Source organism: Sceloporus undulatus, chromosome 1 (assembly GCF_019175285.1).
Source record: "Sceloporus undulatus isolate JIND9_A2432 ecotype Alabama chromosome 1, SceUnd_v1.1, whole genome shotgun sequence".
Lineage (NCBI taxonomy): Eukaryota > Metazoa > Chordata > Lepidosauria > Squamata > Phrynosomatidae > Sceloporus > Sceloporus undulatus.
In genome coordinates, this window is record NC_056522.1 from 281,252,342 (window position 1) to 281,274,586 (window position 22,245).

The following is a 22,245-nucleotide window of genomic DNA, read 5'->3' on the forward strand; positions in this document are numbered from 1 at the left end:
ATTTTAACCTGCATTATCTCAGAATGTATTGTAGAGACTTTTCATTGCTAATGATGATCAATTTATGGAAACTGCTCTGGGTTGAGCAATCTTAGTGTTCATAGTTTTGAATCCTTTTATATGTTGGCATGTGTGAGGAGGGAAGGATGTGCACGCCACTGTGCTGTACTGATTGTTGTTGTTGTTGTTGTGTGTTTTCAAGTTGTTCCTGAGTTGTGACAACCCCAAGGCAAACCTATCATGGGATTTTCCTAGTAAGATTTGTTCAGAGGAGGTTTGCCATTGCTTTCCCCTGGGACTAAGAGCTTGTGACTTGCCTAGTGGGTCTATCCTATATCTCAGTCTAGTCCTACAAAAAAGAGATAAGTTCTTCACATGAAAATGGTGAGGCTCTAGAAGAAATTATGCTTTAAGCTAACTAATGGGCCTTGATAAACAGTCTTCAAGAACTAGGAAACATATCCCAATTTTCAGACCCCACATATTGTTAGATGACAGTTCCTATTATCCACACCAAACATGGCAGTGCTCAGAAATGAAGGGAGTTATAGATGACAAGTATCTGAGGACCTCGAGTTTGGAATGACTGAAGTACAGCAGCTCCCCCCTCCCTTTTGTTTGTTTTGTTTTGTTCTTTTTCTAGCTTGCACATAGTATGTTCAGCTGTAAATGTCTGCTTGTGCTCAAATTTGGAATACACACTACCTGGTTGTAATCCGCCACCCTCCCTAAGATTGAATATAGCCTCATTCATTCTATAATGCAGATGTGGGAATTGTGTAGTCCACAGATTGCATGAAACCATGTGGAGGGTGGTGGCAATTTCAATTTTTCAGTGGAAGAATCCTTTAATTACATGTAAATGTGCTGTTGAGGGATAGGGTTCCCACCCTGAAACAGCAGGCCTCCCCACAAATACCATAAAAGGAAACCAGGAATGATGTGATGAGATGCCACTTATGGTCACAAACATGGTGCCCACGACAGATTTTTGTGTGTGACCATCTGACATTCTAGAGGAGACAAAAATCAGCTTGTTTAGCCCTCTGGGTTCCAGAGTCTGCCAACCCTTGCTGTACTATGAGGAAATAATGTGCACTAATAAACCCAATACAAACAAATGTAGAACACAGCAGGAAGAAAAGCAAATATCAGTTTCATGGTGTTATTGGAACTTTTTTTAACCATCATTAGATGTTGAACTACAACACACGCAACAAAAAATATTCTGGAATTTATTGAATCTCACATAGAATGGATCAAAAGGTATGAGAATGATCCGCATTAACTGCATGTATGGCAAAGTTTTACTCAGTTTCTTCTGTATATCCTAGTTGTGCTTAACCAATCTCAATAACTGGAAGTCTACAGCAACATATACATAGAATCAAAGAATTGGAAGAGACCACAAGGGCCATCCAGTCCAACCCCCTTGCCATGGTACATAATACCACTTTCCCTGCAATTTTTACATGATACTGGGATTTGTCTCCAGTGTTTGAAATCTCCATGATGGCAATGTTACCTTCTTGAGGCGCACTTCATTGCTTACCGACAAGAACATTAGTATTACCATAGAAGGAAACACAGCTATTAAATATAATTGATGCACTGAGCTGTCTCCATTTGCCATCTATGAAAAAGTAATTTGCTGAATACATACTTGCCTCTCCTTATGTACAAATATGAACAAATTTCCATAATAATTACTTTTATAGACGCTAAACTATTGTAGACTACTTACATGGAAAAATGTTTAATAGACATAATGGAAGAATCCACACAGCTGTCATGGACTCATTATTCTTTCTGGCTCCCTGCTTCCTTCTCTAAACTCTTTCACTTGTCCAGTCATTGATCTTTCTCCAGTTTCTTTCTCTTCCTTCTATTGTATGTTTGTTTGTTTGGTAGCGGTGGGGTGTTTCCAACATTTAAAAAAAGGTTTGCGTGTGTAGTGTCTGTATCGAAACTTTATATTTACCGGCAATATGTCTCTAATATTAGTTGCTAGGGAACAATAACAGGAGGGGTCTATTGCCTTCAAGCCCTACTTTTTCATTTCCTCACGGTTTGGGGTTGCCCACTCTAGGAACAACATAATAGACCAGACGAGACCTCAGCCTTCTTTAGCAGGGATCTTGTTTCTTAATCATTTTCTGTTCTTAAGAGACATTAAAATATATTTGTTAGAAAGCAGAACTCCACAGTACATCCTTGTGGCTATCCCTTTTCATTTCGGACTGTAGAACAAAAGAAGTATGACTCTCATCACTATGTGAAAAAACTTGCCACAGACTTGGTAATTGAAAAAGAATGCCTTCATGTTGTGGTGAGCTTGTGATTCAGCATTGTTTTACGGTGACACTGAATTTTCCTGTAGGCAGCGTTGGGAGCTGGCCGTGCATTGCATGTTGAGGTCTTGCCTCTCCGATGGGTGCCTCAGCAGACATTTAGAGTTGACCTACTTTCCCCCCTTCTCTCTCTCTGACCTTGATTTGCTCACCGAGGTGTTTGTGCACTCGTGATCTGATTTGCTGCATGATTAAGTGAATCATGTGACAACAAGCAATCCAAAAGAAGCAACCCCAAATCAAAATGCAGGCTGTGTACATGCACGCATATGTCAGTCCTCTTATTTTTACACTATTTCTCAAAGGAAACAAGATGATGTTTAATATGAAACATCAAAGGGAGAGTTGCGGCAGCAGCATAATATGATACAATGTCAACATGAGTTGGCTTGGTTCTCTTTCTCCCAGGACTCTAATCAGGAAGTGGCCTAGATGGCAGTCTTTCAAATAAGTCCTTGAAGTATCTTGGCAACGAGCTTGGGGTCACAATAGGAAGAACTTCAGTCTGTGTGTGTCTGTGGGTGTTCAGAGTATGTTACAACAGGGTAGTGTAGCTGTTATTTTTGTGCAGTGCCTGGAGAAACAAGAAAAATCCATTGCTACTGTCCTCTCTCATTTACAGTGTAAAAAGAAAAGAAAAGTAGCTGTTGTCCTGTCAGTTAAAAATCATTACAACAGAGGTTACAAATGATGTACAGTATATTTTTAAAGCAATGGTAATGTTGTAGATTCTGTAAAGTGATTACAGTATTACTGTTTTTACAGAAAACAAGTGAACTCTGACAACATAAAACAAATGGGGAGTGCACACGTTTGTGAGAATGTGCACCTGTATTTCTGGTATGTACCTGGTTATAAGATTACCCTTAAATCCCAATTATAGATCAAAGACAGCAATACCTGCGTATAATAAATGTGTATTTTTATGAATTGTTGACTAGAGTATCATATAGACAACAGATAACAACAGTCTTTTGGCTGTTCATTTGCTTCTAGTCTGAGTTCAAGATGATAGTGATAACATTCAAAATTCTAAATTGCTTGGGACTTTGATGCTTGAAGGAGCACCTTTTCCATTGTATGTGCCTTCAAGATGCCTGATGATTTAGGGATTTCATGGGGATTTTTTTAGGCAAGGATGCTCAGAGGTGGTTTTGCCTGTTCCTTCCTCTGATATCTAGCCTACAGCACCTGATATTCATTGGCTTTCTTCCATCCAAGTGCTAACCAGGATTGATCCTGCTTAGCCTCCAATATCAGACAGGATGTGGTTCCCTTAGGGTATTTAGGCATGATATTGTTGTTTGCCTTCGAGTCATTTCTGACTTATAGAGACCTTAAAGTGAACCCATCATGGAGTTTTATTGGCAAGATCTGTTCAGAGGAGGCTTGCCATTGCCTTTCCCTGAGGCTGAGAGAGAGTGACTTGCCTAAAGCCGCTTGGTGGGTTTCATGACTGAGCTGGGGATTGAATCCAGGTCTCCAGAGTTGTAGTCCAATATTCAAACAAGCCTACATCCCCTAATGGCACCAGATCCTGTCAGATAGATAGATAGATCTTTTTATATATACCTATATATATGCCTAGATAGATAGATCAAAAACTGTGATCTGAATCCTTTTCTGTATCCCACTGGTAGGAATGAGGGAGGTGGTAAAGTGCCTTTCCTATGCTTTAGAATGTGAAACTCCATGTAAGGAATGCCCTCCCCTTGGATGCTCAAGTGGCACCAATGTCAGCTTCTTTTCAGGCCAAGTTAAAACATCTTTTAAAAAAAGGCTTTTGGATCTAATTATTTTTTAGTGTGTACATGTTCATGGTTTTAACTGTCCTAGTCTTTTCTGTTGTTTTAACCTGGTGTTATATTTAGTATGTCTTAATCCTATATAAATTATTGTATCATTTTATCTGGAATTGTTTTAAATTGTCTATGTTGTTTAATTTTGTGCCACCCTGAGATCTAATAAGACAGGGCAAGATAGAGATACACTAATAAATAAATGAGCAGATGTTTGTTTTATCTAAGCACATGAATTGTAGCTCTCTTCACAATGTATGTAATGCTACCCTTTTTTGCTCCCAAAGAACCACCATAAGTAATTCTGAGAACATTATTTTGTAGTGTTTGGGGCAGTTCTTAGAAAAAGTAGGAAAGGCCAAGGAGGAAAAAAGATGAATAGAGTTTGGGGAGAGTGTGTGAATAAACAAACATCAACTTCTAGAGTAGATCATGGGGGGACAGAACAGCAGCTAATGCCTTCAACACAGCCCACATTCAGCAACAAGGCTGGAGAGTGGCAAAATGAACCTACAGCTGTATTCCAGCCAAGGATTGTACAGGTAGATAGGCTTGAAACCGTAAATAGGTACCTGATTTATTTGACTTCACCACAATCTATGTTGTGTTTTATTTTAAGACATAAATTGTATAGTTATCCAAATGGTTCCTGATGCTTTCTTTTCCTCATCTTTCTGAATAACTTTTTGTCAGCAAATATTTTGACCTTTAGAATTTTAATTAATTTTCAAAATACAGGTTGAGTATCTGTTATCCAAAATTCTTGGATCCAGAAGTGTTTCAGATTTTGGAATTCAGGTATATAAAATGCTGTAGGGCAGCAGTTGAGGTGACAGCAAGCCCCGGTCGCCAGGTACACTTTATTTGGGCTACCTGACGTTCGGGGAGCGGAAAAGAGTGGGAGGGAGACCAATGGCATGGCCAAGTTCACAGCCAAATTTTGCACAGTTGGTGACTTCTGCTGATGATCATCCACTGCCACCCCCAGCGAAAGTGAGAGTGGGATGTGGTGGCAGTGGCTGCTGACAACCATCTCCAGCCATGACCCAGAGGAGGGCCCCACACCAAAAAAAAAAAAAAAGCCCCACTCCTCTCCCCCTGTTTCCATCACTAGAGCCTGGATCTCATTCAATCTTTTTCATATCCAAGTCTTCTTTAAATGGGAACTCAGAAATCACAGCCAACTCTGACAGTGGCAGCTCCTTCTTCTCCTCTCTCCAGAGACGGGGGAGCCTGAAGAATGTGGCCTGGTGGCTGGGCCTTGCTGCCTCCTCCACTGCTGCCCTGTCATGCCAACACTCAAAAGGTTATGGATTTGGGATCATTTTAGAATGTTGGATAAAGGATACACAATCTGTATTATAATTATGAGCTGATGAATATTGTAACAAAATATTATAATAGTGTTATTGGTTCTACACAAATAAACTATTTCTAATGAGAGGAAAATTTCATGTAAGCCCCCCCTGAACATGCTGAAATTTATTCCTGTGTAAGATAGTAGCAGTACAGTGCTTTTATAAATAATTGCTTGACTTAAAAAAAAAAGGCACTACCCACATACCTTATTTCTGCTGCTGGTCATTTTACAAGTTTGAATACTTGAACAACAGTATATACCCAGAAACTCCTATGTGAACATGTGTACGTTCCATTATATGTACATAATTGTACACATATTCCCCCATGGAGTGGGGAATTTCTTCTCTCTTCTGTAGTCCCTCGTGTCCCTGAAAATTAGTTCCAGATGGCTGGGAAATCCTCTGGAATAGCATAGGAATGGCTGTAGACAGGACTAGGAAATCTCAAGTTCTGAACCTGAATCCAGTCTTCCTGTGCTCACTATCAGGACTTTTCTCATTCTAAAAGTTTGACAAGTATGCCATATGGAATTACTGGTATTAAAATGAAATATGCTGCTGCTTTATCCAATTCTTTTACCTTAGGCCCCACCATCTGAATATCAGACCCAAGAACTTCTGTGAAATTGAACTCAAGCCTCAGGTTGAAAGAAGTTGGCCACCCTTGCTTGTGGGGGACAGAATCTGGAAAGATGGGAAACCTCAGAGCAGCCCCTCCACTATTTGACCTGTGCAGTCAGCCAGTTCATGGATCGAATAATTTGACAAGTGGCAGAGATAACATATAAAGAATAGAGATAGGTTTTTACACCACTGATGGCAGTGGTTGATGAGACAGAGTTACCTGTTCTCCCTTTATCTTTCTGTTTTGCTCTTTGTTGCATGATCAGTAAGGGATTGTGAAGCAGTTGTATTTACCATGTATACTCGACTATAAGTCGACTTCCTGTATAAGTCGAAGACAGTTTTTTTGGGGCCAAAATTATGGATCTCAATATGACCCTTGGCTAAGCCGAGGGTAAAATCTATGGCACATACCAAAGGATGTAAAGGAAAAAACAAAGGAAAATGATGCCAAAAAACTTAGAAAATTCTGTTCATGGTCACCCTAAAGGCTGGTGCTTGTTTTAGGTTCTCCCAGGACAGACTATGCTCTTGCTTTTTGCCATTCTAATCAGAAGGGGATGATTCCTTTCTTTTTAAATAAGCATTAAAGTACAGTATTCACCTTGGCATGTGGATAAGTCAACCTAGGCTTTTGGGGTCAATTTTTAAACTAACATTTCTAGACTTATGCATGACTAAGTACTTCTTGAGACTACACAGTGGAATCACCTTCTTTTCCAGATCATGCAGGTACATATACAGTGTGCCCGCGCCAACCGCAGACTTCCCATCTGAGGATCTGAGCAGATGGCAAGCCCTGACTTTTTCAGTGGGCGCACATGCATGCAGCTGTGCATATGGGCACAAGCGTGCATGTGTGTCTATTGAAAAGAACAGGATTTATGGTCCTGCATTTTTTGCTATCCATGGGATAGCAAGGAACAGCTGTACAGTAAAACAATACTTCCAAGGCACCAAAAGCTTCAAGCTGGATGGGCAAAATCCCTTGGGCTAGCACCCAATCTTTTCTCTTTCACAAAGGAGCAATATGTGTGCCTATGCAAATCTGAAGGAGCATATCTCTTGAGTTGTGTGGGTGTATGTCACCAACGAGATTCATGAAGTTGCATCATTCAACAGTTCCCTTTGTTAACAGCAAAAAGGAATTGTACAGTGATAAATTATTTTATTATGTCTCACACAACTGGTACAAAAAATGAAGATAGTACTTGAAGTTCTTAACGTCTTGGAACTTTTAAATTTCTACACTTCTCTTATGCTGAAAGTGAACATTTTAATTGCAGTTTCTAAAATATGTTGTGACTTCTCCAGCGAGATTAGTTTCACACCCTTTGTTTATTCAGTTTCCAAAGAACATCTTGTTGTTTTGACCCACAGTTAAATGTTTTAATGTAATCCATGTCCTTTTTCTATTATAAGTCTGAGATTGATTGATTGATTGATTGATGACCTTCATTTCTATCCTACTTTTCCCAAATACAGTAGAGTCTCGATTATCCAACCTTCGATTATCCAACATTCCGGATTATCCCACGTCGCTGCTCAGTGCTTTCTTTACAATTTCAAAAGACTGAACTGTTTATACAGTACATATTGTACATCACAATGTTGATCAGTGATTTCTTTACATTTTTAGAGGATTGTTATTACAATGTTATTCCTATAATGTTACTGCAGCGTTACTTTTACTGTTACTGCAATAAAACTTCAATACATTTGCAATTCATAGTGATTTCAAGGCTTTTCTTGGACCCTCTGGATTATCCAACATTTTCGGCTGTCCAACTATAGCGTGCCCGTTTATGTCAGATAATCGAGACTCTACTGTACTAGGATTCAGCCAAAGTGGCTTATGCCACTTCGACTGCCTTCCTTAGTGTACTGATTTTAACTTTTAAAAATTGAAGCTTTCTTTCTAACTGAAGCTTGACTAATCTGAGAGGGAGGAATCACATTTAGAAAAGTGTATATCCTGGAGTGATATACTGCTGCTGTTATGTGTGATGTTTTTTCTATTTTTTTCTAGATTTTTCCTATTACTTCTAGTCTTATTCATATCTAAATTTACTCTTTTAGTTATTATTGCGGCACTTGAGCTAGCATTGTATTCAATACATACCTTGCTATAACTAGCTCATTAATTTCCTTTGTACTTTGTATTACACCTGTGGCAAACCTTCAACTCTTCATATGTTTTGGATTGCAACTTCCATAATCCCTTACCACTAGTTATACTTGGTGGGGTTGATTATAGGGCAAACGTTCCCCACCCCTGCTGTATCATCAAATCCTTTACTTTGTAACTGACATATAAGAGCTTTTTTAAAAGTCATCCTTCTAGACATTTGATCTTTAAAATGGAATATATTGGCCTGTTACAGACTGCCAAAATAAAGCTGCTTCGGGTCTCTTTGGAGGTATGCTGTTTAAATGATGCATGCATCCTAAGAATCCGAAAGCTGCACCAAAGCTGCACTCCAGTGCTTAAGAATGGAGTGTGGCTGTGGCGCAACCTCCGGACTCTTAGGACCCATGCATCATTTAAACAGCATACCTCCAAAGAGACCTGAAGCAGCTTTATTTTGGCAGTCTGTAACAGGCCATTGGAATGTATTCTGCGATATATCTGAAAAAACCTGTTACATTCAGTCTCAGATGCTGTTGTTCCATATATAGAGAGAAATCATCATGAACGCAGAGCGGTAGGCTTTTGCCCAATCATGTGTGCAGTAGAGTCCTCTCCAAAGTAACAGGTCGGGTTTTGTAAGTGGGAAAGTATTTCATGGTTTTTAATTTTTTTCATTTCCCCAGCTATTGAAGTGCATGGGCATGTGTGGCAGTGAGACAGAAAAATGTTTTCTGGTCATAGCTGTAAGTTCTCACCTGGGTTTCACCATTCACAGTGGTTCTCCACTATATTCCTTCATTTTCTACACTGAGCTTAATAGGGAAGGCAGAAGAGGCTGGAAAGCATTAAGCTGTGCATCTGAGCAGCTATACTTGTATGGAATTTCTGGATGGGGCTATATGCATCTGTGGTTTGGTGTCTGGTGATGTTTCATTTTCTGTGAACCTCTAGCATGAACTGTTACCTGCCAGATCACTGGGATAAACCAGAGGATGGTAAGGTACAAACTTGCTTATGGAATTGTTTGTTTTTATGTGTCATTAAGTCAAGTCTGACCTATGACAACCCTGTCATAGCATCTTCTTGGCAAAGTATATACAGAGGGGCTTTGCATTGTCTTCTCTAAGCCTGAGAGGGTGTGACTTACACAAGTTTACTCAACGAGTTTTTATGGGTGAGTGGGGATCAGAGGTGATATTTTGTGCTTAATAATAGCAAACATGCTAATTTATCAATGTTGTTGTTGTTGTTGTTAACTGCCCTTGAGTCAACCTCGACTCACGGCAATCTTGTGGATGAGACATCTCCAAGACACCAAGACATTCTGTCTTCCACTGCTCTGCTCAGATCCTGCAGACTCAGGCCTGTGGCCTCTTTGGTTCTAACTATCTGGCATGTGGTCTTCCTCTCTTTCTGCTGTTCTTTACCTTTCCTAGCATATTGTCTTTTTCAATTATTCATGCCTTGTCATGACGTGGCCAGAGTATGAGAGCCTCAATTTAGTCATCCTGGCTTCCAGGGAAAGTTCAGTCCTGATCTGTTCTAAAGCATATTTGTTTGTCTTCTTGGCTGTTCATGGTATCTTCAGCCCTCTTCTCCAACACTACATTTCAAATTACAGTAGTTTATTTTCTTTCTATTGGTTTTCTTCACTGTCCAGCTCTCATATCCGTACATGATGATGGGGAATATGATGGTTTGGATGATTCCCACTGTGGTGTTCAGATTTATATCTTTACACTTCAGTGTCTTGTCCAGTTCTTTCATTGATGCCCTTCCCAATCCTGGACTTCCAATTTCTTGACCGCACTTAGCATTTCTATCAATATTTGATCCAAGGTATGGGAACTCTTTGATTATTTCAATTTTTTCATTATCTAGAATGAATTACTGTAGATCTTCCATGGCCATTATTTTTGTTTTCTTGACGTTTAACATCAAGCCTTCCTTGGCACTTTCCTCTTTGACCTTCTTTAGTAATTGCTCCAGTTCTTTATTGGTTTCTGCTAATAATATTGTGTTGCATTGTATCAATGTATCAATTAACTAAATGCAATAATGTATCATTGGCCTAAATGCAATTGTTTCTTACGGATATGGAAGATCCACTGAATCAGTGGGGATTTATTTATTTATTTATTTATTTCATTTTTATGCTACTTTTCTTCCAAAAAGGGACCCAAGGCAGCTACATATTAGCAGTGACTTACAATAGTTAGAAGGTGATTCAGTGGGTCTGTTCTACTTAGGACCAAAAATTGGGTTTCAATCTATACTCTAAGCAAACATATATTTTTAAATGTCTAGACTGTCCTTCATTTACAAAATGGATTCCAGAATGATATACAGTGGTACCTCGGGATACGAAATACCCAGGTTACGAAATTTTCGGGATACGAAAAAATCCCATAGGAAAACATTGTTCCGGGTTACGAATGTTTTTTCGGGTTACGAAAAAACTTTTGGTGCTTTTTTCGGCTTTTTTGCACGGAATCGCGGCTTTTCCCCATTAGCGCCTATGGCAATTCGGCTTACGAAGGCTTTTCGGGTTACGAACGGTGCCACGGAACGAATTAATTTCGTAACCCGAGGCACCACTGTACAACCCTTTAAAGTTATCAATTTTGCAATCGCAATGTTTGAAAGGAGATAAACATCAGAATAATAAATCTGAGCGACTGTAGATTAGATGGTGATACTGTATACACTTACAATATTTCTGGGCAGCTTTTCCGTTGAAATCTTATGAACAGAAACAGAAACAATGATAAAATAACAGGCAACAAATAAAACCTGTAAATAATCATGATCTGTAACACTGAAAGCAGGATCAGCAGGACTATACAGTTGCTCCTCCGTTTGTGTCACCCTTGCTTACTCGCGAGGAGCAAATGGAGGGGATTAAAATGGGGCGCTCACGGGCACATGCCCCCATTCAAGCCTATGGGGTTTGAATATGTGCAGAGGGCTGACTGTATAAAACTGATACAGGTGGGTCAGAAGTCAATAACCAGAAAACAGCCAAATGCCTCAAAAACACTTATAGACTCAAATTATAAAAGTTTCTGTACCTCCTTCACATGTTCAAATTGCCCATTGCTGAAAAGGTCTCCTACACAGTAACCACCTCCATAACATTTTTTAAGAAAAATAACTGCTATTCTGGCTTAAATTTGAGAATGGTGCCTCAAGTCATGGATTATGTTTTGAACATCAACAGTATGGCCCTGAACTCACATTTTTTTCAAAGTAGAAACCTTCTACTTTACTTAATACCTACTCAGAACTGTTGAACCACCAAATAATAATACGTCTTATGCTTCAATATGACCGGGCTTCACTTTATTCATCATTATCTTGCACTTGATTTATATCCTGACTTTCTTCTGGACTAAGATTGAAGGTAGCTTTTTAAGTCCATGATAACTGTGATGAAGACTAACATGATGAAGCCAAAGCAGAGACTGAAACTGATACTGATAACCAGGGCTGCATCCACACTGCAGAAATAATGCAATTTGACACCACATTAACTGCCATGGCTCAGTGCTAGAGAATTCTGGGAATTGTAGTTTTGTGAGACATTTAGCCTTCTCTGTCACAGAGTTATGGTGCCTCAACAAACTATAATTCCCGAGCACTGAGCCATGACAGTTAAAGTGGCATCAAACTGCATTAGTTCTGCAGTGTGGATGCAGCCCAGAGCTTGGAAACTGAATGTGATTAAATTTCATTCCTATTAATTGAATCTTAGTCCCTCCTCCCTTCCAAATACTTTTCTCCACCCCCACCCCAATTCTTTTTAAGGGAAGAGGTGCTTTATGTCTATTTTTCTTTTGTTTGCTCCACATAAACTAGCAAAACCAAAGCTCGGGAGATTATTACTCCATTTGTTACAAATAAAAGTGTTTTAAAAATAAAAGTTAATTCCATTCGTAATAATTGTTTGGATACACTGTATTTTAATATACCAATTGTGATAATTTTATGCCAAATCTAATTATACATAGTTATATTTTATGTTCCTAAAGTAACAGAGTGGCTTTCAATCTGTAAAAACTGCTAATGTTGCTTCCCCCCCCCCCCCCAATTCCCCCCCAAAATTACATTTTTTTACCCTGGGAAAAAACAGAAAAAAACATTTTATTTCCAAGACTTCAAAATTTCCAGAAATTTTACATCTGTAGTGGAGTCAGAGTGGGTAGGAAAGTATTGTCGCCAAATGTGGCTTCAAAATAAAAAAATTAATAATCAAATAAATGTATCTTATGTTCTATCAGTTTAAGTAGCCTGATGATTCATGTAGTAGTGAAGAAATGCCTTGTGCTACCATTTTATTATAGTAAACTTATTGCTATTAATTAATATACATATGTGATTTATGAAGGGGCCAGAGTAAAACAGTAGAAAAACAGAGGAGTCATAGTCAAAGATTTCACGTACCAACTCCAAAGCCCTGGTTCAGATGCTTTGTTCTTATTATATCCCTTCAAGTGGATTCTAATTCTCTCCTAGAATTAGAAAGCCATTGGCTTTTTCTGAGGCTGAGAAAATGGGACTTGCCCAGGTTCAACCAATGGTTTTCCATGGCTGAGTGGGCATTTGAACCCTGGTCTTCTGGTGTCCCAGTCCAGTACTTAAACTGCTATACCACATTGGCCCAATAGTATTTAAACATTTTTCTCTCTTAACCAATTCCATTAAAAATGAGCTGAAGAAGTGATATATGTTCTAAGAAATTAAATTGTGACATTTAATACTAGACAGTGCAATTTGTTGCATGTGCTGGGAGATATATTATCACTTGTTTAGTTCTCATATGAAAGGCAAGATAATTACTATTTTTTTTCCTTGTCTGCAAGATAGTAGGATTTTTTTTTACAGTCTCAACAAGAAGTTGTGGGGCCAATTTTTCTGAATTGCACAAAACTAGAATAGCGTAGCATAGTGTCCAATAAAAGCATTGGATAAATTGTTTGCATTTTTGATCACTCTTCCACTCCTTTTGTGGTTGTGTTGAGCATAACAAAGAGGAAAGATAATAGTTTTGCCCCATGATATGGGTCAGTGGTTCTTAAGCTATCTGATGACCAGCAATTTCCTTCCCTCCACCCCATACTACCATGGACTGGCACTATATTTGTGTCCACTGACTACAGATGTTTCTTTCCTGGAAGCTGTCCTGGGACAAGCACTAGATGGCTCACCATTTGAGTGGTACTGTTTTGGTAAAATACAAAACACACCATGGAAAAAGTGATTAATTCATTCTCATGATTAGATTAGCAAATTCTTGATGGCTGTTAAGTGACGATGAATTTGTCAATGAGATTTCTTTATATTTTAGTTTCTGCATATCAAGGCAAATTTTTTGTTTTCATCAAAGAGAAAAAGGAACTGACAATAGATTTGTTGTCTTACCACCCAGGCATTTGAAAGCTTTTGTGTAACAAGACTGGAGAAAATGAAGCGAGGGTTGAGGTAACTGGCTGCTTTGGCATTGGCAGCAGCCAGTAGGCAGAGCTCATCACATCATAGTGGAGTGGATTTAGAGTTCTCAGTGTCAAGCTTACAGGTAAGAACAGCCGCTGGGGCTTAAATGCTTTTGTGTTGATTTACTCTGTTCCATGAAGGGAGACATTCAAGAGGGTTGCTTTTATTTGTAGAAATCTAAAAACATGTTATGCAACATTGTAATTAAAATTAATTGTAACATTTCACCTCTGCCTCCGTTCAAAGCAAATGAGATCTTTTGTAATTCTCTTTTTTAATTAAATAATTGTTTCTGTGTGCTTCCAATCCTTCTCGCTTTTTCCAAGTTCTTCTCTCTCATATATTAAATGTACATTTACATATAGCTCCCTCATCGTCTTCTCAAATGAAATAGGATGTTAGGAATGACAGTATACTGTGCTACTTCAACTCTGGCATATGTCATACATAACCAGGAAACTGAATGCCAGTTTGTTTTTCAAAGCAGTTTTATCTTTACATCTTTACCTTGACATGGTACAAAATTCCTTTTCAAAACATCACCATAGTGAATAGAGTCCTGTAGCATCTTAAGTAATAACAAAGAGATAACCTATTTAATATTCCTGTTACAAAAATGTACAAATTTTCTGTTGTGATTCAAGTGGCAAAGTGTTTGGCATGAGCTTGTGAGAGTTGTGCATGACTCCCCAGTTCAGCAGGACAATACGTAGGTGGTCTTGGGCAAACAACTGTTGCTTTTCAATAATAAATTTTACAGTGAATTTTTATAAAAAGAAGATGGAGATCATCAGTACAGTTTGCCCATGTCATACGTGGGTGTGCTTTACACAGCTTTCAGCTTATGCTGAAGGCCGCTTGCCATAAAAAGCAGTGGTAGATGTGCGTGTGGCACGTGTGCCATGCCATGCTGCGTGTACAAGCCCCATTGTTTTAAATGAGGCTTGAGCATCCGTGGAATTTCCCTTACGCTGGGGGGGGGGGTTGTTCCAGATAGGGGAAGGACACCCTATATACATGGCAGTGGGGAATACAATCAGTTCATCAGTAGCAATTCATTTTAATGAAATTGCCATGGGCAGTGACTACTGTATATACCAGGGGTAGGCAACCTTTTTGAGCTGGGGACCGGGTTGCTGTCCCTCAGACAACTGGGGGGCCGAAGCCGGGGGGTGGAGCTTCCACCCCGGGGGCGGAGCTTCCACCCCCAGGGGCCAGGCCACCTCCTCCAAATGGTAGCGCCCAGAGCAGGGAAAAGCCGCAACCGGTGGCGGCGGTGGCAGGAGGAGCCAGGGGCTGGCTCAAAGGCCTCCGCGGGCCGCATCCGGCCTGCGGGCTAGAGGTTGCCGACCCCTGGTATATACACATGTATAAGTTTAGAAATTTTAGTCAAAAATGGGTCTGGGTAAAAAGTGTACTTTTAACTATTATTTTAAAAAATAATGGAGCCACCTCCTTTATGTGAGTAGAGTAGTGACAAAAGGTGGGCGCTTAATACATCCTGGGAGCACCTAAAAGAGGTACTGACCCTCCTCTGTTCTCTCATCCATCCACTGTGGTGGGTTCATGCTGGAATTTTGTAAATTATTTGGCATCGTTTTCCTTTGCTTCATTTTTAGATCCTTTGTTACATGGCCCTATGTTTCACCCTCGACTTATCCATGGGTCATATAAAAATCCGTAATTTTGGCCTTAAAACCTGCCCTCGACTTATACATGAGGTCGACTTATAGTTGAGTATATACGGTAAATATTTTTGATTAACATCTCCTGGCAGCTATGAAGGCATGGCTGTCTCCATCTTCTCTTACCTCTGAGCTTCCCAGGAGCACCTGACCTCCATTCTAACATAGCCTGGCATGTCTTACCTCTTCCTCCAATCAGAGCTGAGTAATTGTGGTTTCCTCTATCCCCTCACCTAGAAAACACATAGGGTTGCTGTGGGATGAAATAAGAAATGGCTTTAAGTCAGGTTGAGCTTTAGGAATAGAAGGTATTATGTATCAGTATAAATCAGTTAACTGTTTCTGTTATGTAGACTGACCTTGCATTTTCTGATGTAGTGATACCTTGTTATCTGCTGAGGTTTGGTTCCAGGACCCCCTGTGGATAACAAAATCTGTGGATGCTCAAGTCCCATTAAATACAATTGGGTAGTAAAATAGTATTAAGTGGAAAATTAGGGTTCGCTATTTGGAATTTATACTTGTTTAAGTAGTTTCAAACTGTGGATGCTTGAATCTGTGGATAAAAAAAATCAGGGGATAAGGAGGGCTGATTGTAATTTCAGACAATCCAATGGCTGACCAAAGGATGGATATTTCTTCAACAATCAGTGATTTTATGTCACCCGGTTCCACTGATCTAATCTCTAGTTCTCTTAACCCTTCGGGAATGGATTGTAATAGGAAAAGGAAAGGAAGTTCTACTGATTACCAGTAAGTCTGTTTTCAATTAACATTTCCTTTTAGTAGTTATTTTCTTCATATAGCTCTTTTCTTTAGAGATCTATGCTTTATTCCCATTAAAAGTAGAAAAATATTAGGCCTTGATCTGTCTGCAGAAGTTGTCCACAGTGGTCTATTAAACCATGCCAAATGACAAGTTACACTTTTCTGAGAAATGGAATAAAAATGCATAACAATGGAATAAAATTGATGTGTATTTTAACTGATGTTATGTATTTATTGGCCTGTTATTGTTCCCTGCCTCGATCCATGAGGATAGGGGGATAAGATATGATAACGATTCACAGCTTTATTCATTATCAAATGGCATCAAACAGAGTGGTGCTTTTGAACTGGAGACTTTGCTTCAAGTCCAAAGGTCTTTCAGGGACACTTCAATCATATGTTACTGTTTTTTAAGAGAGGGATGTATAATTTAAAAAAAAAAGTCTGAAAGCAGCAAACATACTCAAAGCATACAGACACATGCATCATACAGACTCAGTAGGTAGACAGCTAGGATTGTCTTAATGAGAATCTTTTCTTAGATTGCAGGATTGCAATTATCTAACAGCATTAATTAAAATTAGTGGACAGTTGAAAATGTGAAGACAGCCAACAAATCTTAGTATTCAGAATATATTACTGTATACATTTTTCTCTTTTTCAGGCTCGATGGCTTTTCTTTTGAGTAAGTACAAAAATTGTGTGTTGGGGGAGTTGATTCTTTTACAATGCTGATTAGAGATAAAACAGCTCAAGGGGAAACAGGAGGGATATATAATGTCAAAATGCAATTTATTACATATTATATATTTAAAGGTTTGGTGATAAAATTATTGTTGTTATGTGCCTTCAAGTCATTTCCGACTTATGGCAACCCTGAGGTGAACATATCACAATGTTTTCTTGGCAAGATTTGTTCAAAAGGGGTTTGCTCTTGCCTTCCTCTGGGGATGAGAGAGAATGACTTGCCCATGGTCACCCAATGAGTTTCCATGGCTGAACATGGATTTGAACCCTGGTCTCCAGAGTCATAATCCAAAACTCGAACCACTATACCATGCAGGCTCTAGCTTTATTATATTTTGGAATATATGTTTGTTATACAATTTATAGAATAGCTAGCATCACTTGGATTAGAAATTCCTAAAGTTCCCCTGCTCATTCTCTTCACTACCACCTTCACTTTATCACCTTTTCTCTCCCCTCACATCATCTCCGCACTGCCCCTGTTTACATTTAGTCTTTCCATCTTATCACTCTGTTCCTCTCATATACCAGGTAGTAAGAATTTCTTCCTGTCCTTGAACTGTTTATAGAATTACAGCCCTTGTGGGGGCTCTGTTTTGAAATTAATTTCCAGTGTCTGCTTTTAACCTTGTCTCTAAGATAGAATACAAATGCCTGGTGTATCAAGATGCTACTGGAAGCTACAGACAGAGTTTAAATAACTTAAATTCATTAATCCATTTTGAAAACTGAATAGCACCAAGGTATGGCCCCATTATCTTCTTACTATGGACTGGAGCAGACAGGCAGGAAAAAAAGGCTTGATCCTGCTTTTCCAAAAGCGGGTCGAAACCCTGCTTTCCACAGAGCCAGCTCCCAAGGTGGGCCCAACTGCTGCCACTGGGTAATTTTTTTTTGTTGCCTCCCTGCTATTGTTGCACAAACACACCATCTATAACCTCCAGTTACCTCTCACGTCTGGCCCAGATGCCATCCCATTGAATGTCCACCCCTTTGACCAGCCACACAGTTGCCCATGCAATGCTCCACCTGTACAGGGCAGTAGTGCATCGATGTGTGAATAATACATTGGCAAAACACAATCATGGAGCCCCCCCCCCCAATAACATGTCCCCTTTACCCCATGACCCCTGTCTGGTTTGTGTATGTTGTAACTAAATCTATTGGAGTTGTCACACTTTCATTTTTTTGCTTTGCTGCAGCCCTGTGCTAATGTTGGGCTATTTATATGCAGGTGTGTGTTTTTCGAACGAAGTCAAATTAACCCAGCTTCTTTTTGCTCTGTTTTTTAGCCCTAGAGTGTGGCTTCATTTCAGTTTCCACCTGCTTTGGAAGTGTGCATCACACAGTGTCATCCCTGCATCGGGTTTCACCCAGTGTGGGAGCCGGGCTTCTGAGGGTGGCCGCCCTGTCCTTTTCCTGATGAGGAAAAGAACAGGATGGTGTGCAGGGGGGGCATCAAGAGGATGGCACATGGGAGATGTGGGGACGGTGTGTGGGAGGAGGGCCGGACCAGTTGTCAGCCCCTTTCTGGGTTGTCACCCGGTGTGAGGTGCACAACAGCACCCATCCATCCCCAGTGACACCAATAGCATCATATAAATGACCTACTTTCAGAGTGGGTGGAAGCCACTTTATTTTGCCTGTCTGTTTCACCCCATGTTAGCTTTCTGGTGTTCCAGGGTCTTGGAGCTATGCTGAAGTCACAGGCACATATTACTGTATTACAGAATAAAGGAAAACTAACAATGAGGAAAAATATATTCTAGATTATTGTCAGCAGCTTGTAATGTGCTGTCCTGCAGCCTCTAGTTTTTTTGTTGTTGTTGCTGTTAGCAGCCCTCGAGTCTACTTTGTTGGTTAATGTAAAAAAAGGCTTCAGAATCCCTTAAATTTGACACTGCCAGATGCATTTGATGACTCATGAACAGTGCATAAAAATTAGTTGTATTTGGTATTTTTCAGCAAAGAGAAGATTTTCCAGTTTTGAGAAGCTGGTTTTTTCCCTTTCATCATATTATGTCATTTCTAATATCATAATTCCATCACATAGAGGGAATGGGTAAAGATCTTTCTAAGATCTAATTTTACTGTAATTGGATTTTATATCATTGGATTAATTACTATGCCCTGGAATTTTGCTGTAATAGATACAAGAAAAATAACACAAAGGGAGAAAAAGTTTTAAAATCTGTTAATATATCAGTAAATTGGTGTTATTTCTGAATTGTCTACATCATTAACAAATTAGTGCATAAGATTAGTGCATACATGACCTTACTACAATCCTCTGGTTGCAAGTGCTGAGTTTCATAAAAGCAGTGCATGAACACTGACATAAAAGAAGTACCAGGAAGTTTATAACAGAGTATTTTTGACATAAGCATCTGTCCATTACAGGATTTCTTTGGCGCTAGAGAAATTAATAGCCATCCTCACAGGGAATGATAGCTAGCAAGTTTATATTCTAAACCATGATTATTCATCATAGTAGTTAGTATTTTTTATGCTGTGATAATTGTAAGTTAAAATCCAACCAAGTGTGTCTAAGTTTTCCACATACCTAGAATAGTTTTATGGATACAGGTTCTTAACCTTTAAACACTTGATTGAATCAACTAAAGCGTTATAATTTATAATGTTTTTTTGTCTCAAACACAAAAATACAGTAGAAAATGTTTAAGATTGAATTTACCTGTTACGAATAAGAGAGCAATAAGAACACCCCTTCTCATGAGCACTGCTAACTATTAAATGTTGGCCCCATACAGACAAGCCAAAATAAAGCTGCTTTGGGTCACTTTGGAGGTATGCTTTTTAAGTGTTGCATGTGTCCTAAGAGGCTGGAAGCCGCACAAAAGCCACGATCCAGTCCTAAGAACTGGAGTACAGCTTTGGCGCAATGTCCAGCCTCTTAGGACGCATGCATCATTTAAACCGCATACCTCCAAAGTGACTCGAAGCAGCTTTATTCTGGCCTGTCTGTAAGAGGCCAATATATACTTGCTGTTAAATGTTTGTATGCAAACTATATATTTATATAGCTTATTTCTATGCTTAGGTGGGGTAAAAGAAAATACTTGCTGTTATATTTCTAGCATGTTTATCCTTTTTTTGTTCTGATTTTAGCGAAGGCATGGACACAGATAAGGATGATCAACATGGAAGGTATTTGTTCGCCCTTGCTGAATTGACTGTGCAGCTTTAAAATTAAACACACATTTAAACTGAAACTTTGATCATTTTAGAGGATGTGATGAAGGGATAGATCTACTTCCCATGGAATGTAATTGTGGTCTGTGGGAATTGGGGAATGTAGAAAGATCAAGTTAGTAATACTGGAGAATCAGCATATACAATGCAGAGAAATGCTGATCTTCATAAACAAATATGCATTTGTGATCCTTCTCAAATTTAATAATTCAGTGACTAAGATCCAATCGATTCTGCACTTGGTTGCATATGTCAAAGGAAGCTTTTGGCATGAATCTCTTAACATCATCTCTCTCACACCACACACACAGAGACGCCACATGGCAAACAGTGATCTGTTACCAAGGGTTTACTTGTGCCATTTTATTTCCCTACAGGTTGGAATATACAGACCAACAAGGCAGAATAAAAAATGCAAGGTAAAATATTTGCAGTCTTTGTTTTTCAACTAAGTTTGGACTCAATGATGTAATTTGGATGTGTTCCCAGAATAAGTTTTCTTGCTTGATCAGCAGATAATTGTATTTTAAAACAGCATTGTAACTCCTGGTTGTACCTAAATGACATGATCTTGATTGATCCAGATATTACAAAATTCTTGCCTTAAACTCTTTGCTGGACCAAACTGCATTGATTTCTTATAGCTGACACTGCCAAAACATTTTGCAGGCTAGGTAACTTTCACCCTCTTAAATGAGCAGATTGGTGATGAAAATAAAAACAGAAAACTGAAAAAAAGATATTGTATAGCTTTGATTTGTATCAGTTATGAAGTACAGCAGCCACTCCAAGTCCGCAGACTTGAGAAATCCGTGGAGGGGCGACTGCCATTAACCTCAATAGGGCACACATGCTCCACATGCGCATGCCCATTCAAGCCTATGAGGCTTGAATATGCGTGAGGTTTGGAATTCGTGGGGGGGGGGGGGGGTCCGGAATGGATCTCCCGTGAGTTCCAAGGGGCAAGTATATACACAAATATTTTAAAGCAGCTTATGTAAGTATTTAGATATGCACTATTAATTCTATAATAGTAGTTGCTTTATGATCATTTAAGAATTTTAGCCTACTATAGGATTGTGATAACAGATTAAGAAAGCATGAAACAAATTGGTAATAGGCAACTGGCTCAGGTTCATCCTGTATTTTTGGAATCACTGTTTGCCCATCTACAATCCAATATCCATCTAGTGGTCTCATGGTCCAATAATTCATCTTTGTAGTTTGAAAGTACAGCATAAGATTTGATTCTCTGCTAAATTCAGTGCTGTTAGCATATAAAACATTCTGGGATATTGTGCATAAAATGGCACTGACATACTGTAAAAGGTACAGAGTCTGCATTAACATAGCCTTAAATTCTTGTTATGTGTTGTCAAGTCAATTTTAGCTTACAGTGACCCTCTCATAGGATTTCCTTGGCAAGATCCATTTAAGAGGAGGGTTGTCATTGCCTTCTACTAAGGATGAGAGAGTGTCACTTGTCCAAGGTCATCTAGTGGGTTTCCATGGCGGAGCAGGCATTCACCATGCAGTATGGGATAATGTGAAGGGGAATCACTAAAAAGGTGGTGTAAGCAACTTGTGCCAGCAGTACCTGAAATAGATGCCTGATGCTTGGCAGTTATTTGCTTCTCTTCACAGCACCTCATGTTGTTCAGGAGGTTTCCAGGGCTCCCTAAAAGTCAGATTAAGTTGCAGTGGATGAGAGAATGGGAAGAGTAATGCAACCTTTGAGTATAAGCCAGGAACTCTTATTCACAGGTGGAGAGAATCCCAACAATGAATTAGCTATAACCCATGCTTTCTGTCAATAGTTATTTTAATTTCCCGAATTGTATTTTTCTTTTCATGCCTAACTTCATACCTTTGTTTATACAATCAGTTACCTTTAAGTGAGAAAGACTGGAGTCGAATTGCCCTGGAGCTCTTGTCATCCTTTTGAATTCGTTTTAAATCTGACTAAAGTATTCGTCATGAAACCAATTCAAATAAACTGACCACTTACTTTATTTATTCCTTAGGGAGGCTCACAGTCAGATTGAAAAACGACGCCGTGATAAAATGAACAGT

General features: G+C 39.2%; 1 protein-coding gene across 1 annotated transcript in view; it reads left to right on the forward strand.

Annotated features, from left to right (window-relative positions):
- Positions 1 to 22,245, forward strand: part of ARNTL (aryl hydrocarbon receptor nuclear translocator like) — a 72,656-nt gene that overhangs the window by 22,466 nt on the left and 27,945 nt on the right. The window contains 7 exon segments of the mRNA XM_042447105.1: positions 3,117 to 3,191; positions 16,050 to 16,197; positions 16,877 to 16,897; positions 20,089 to 20,127; positions 20,550 to 20,591; positions 22,197 to 22,242; positions 22,244 to 22,245. The exon segment at positions 22,244 to 22,245 is cut by the window's right edge and continues 119 nt beyond it. Of these exon segments, the coding sequence (XP_042303039.1) occupies positions 3,173 to 3,191; positions 16,050 to 16,197; positions 16,877 to 16,897; positions 20,089 to 20,127; positions 20,550 to 20,591; positions 22,197 to 22,242; positions 22,244 to 22,245 (317 nt within the window). The 5' untranslated portion in view covers positions 3,117 to 3,172.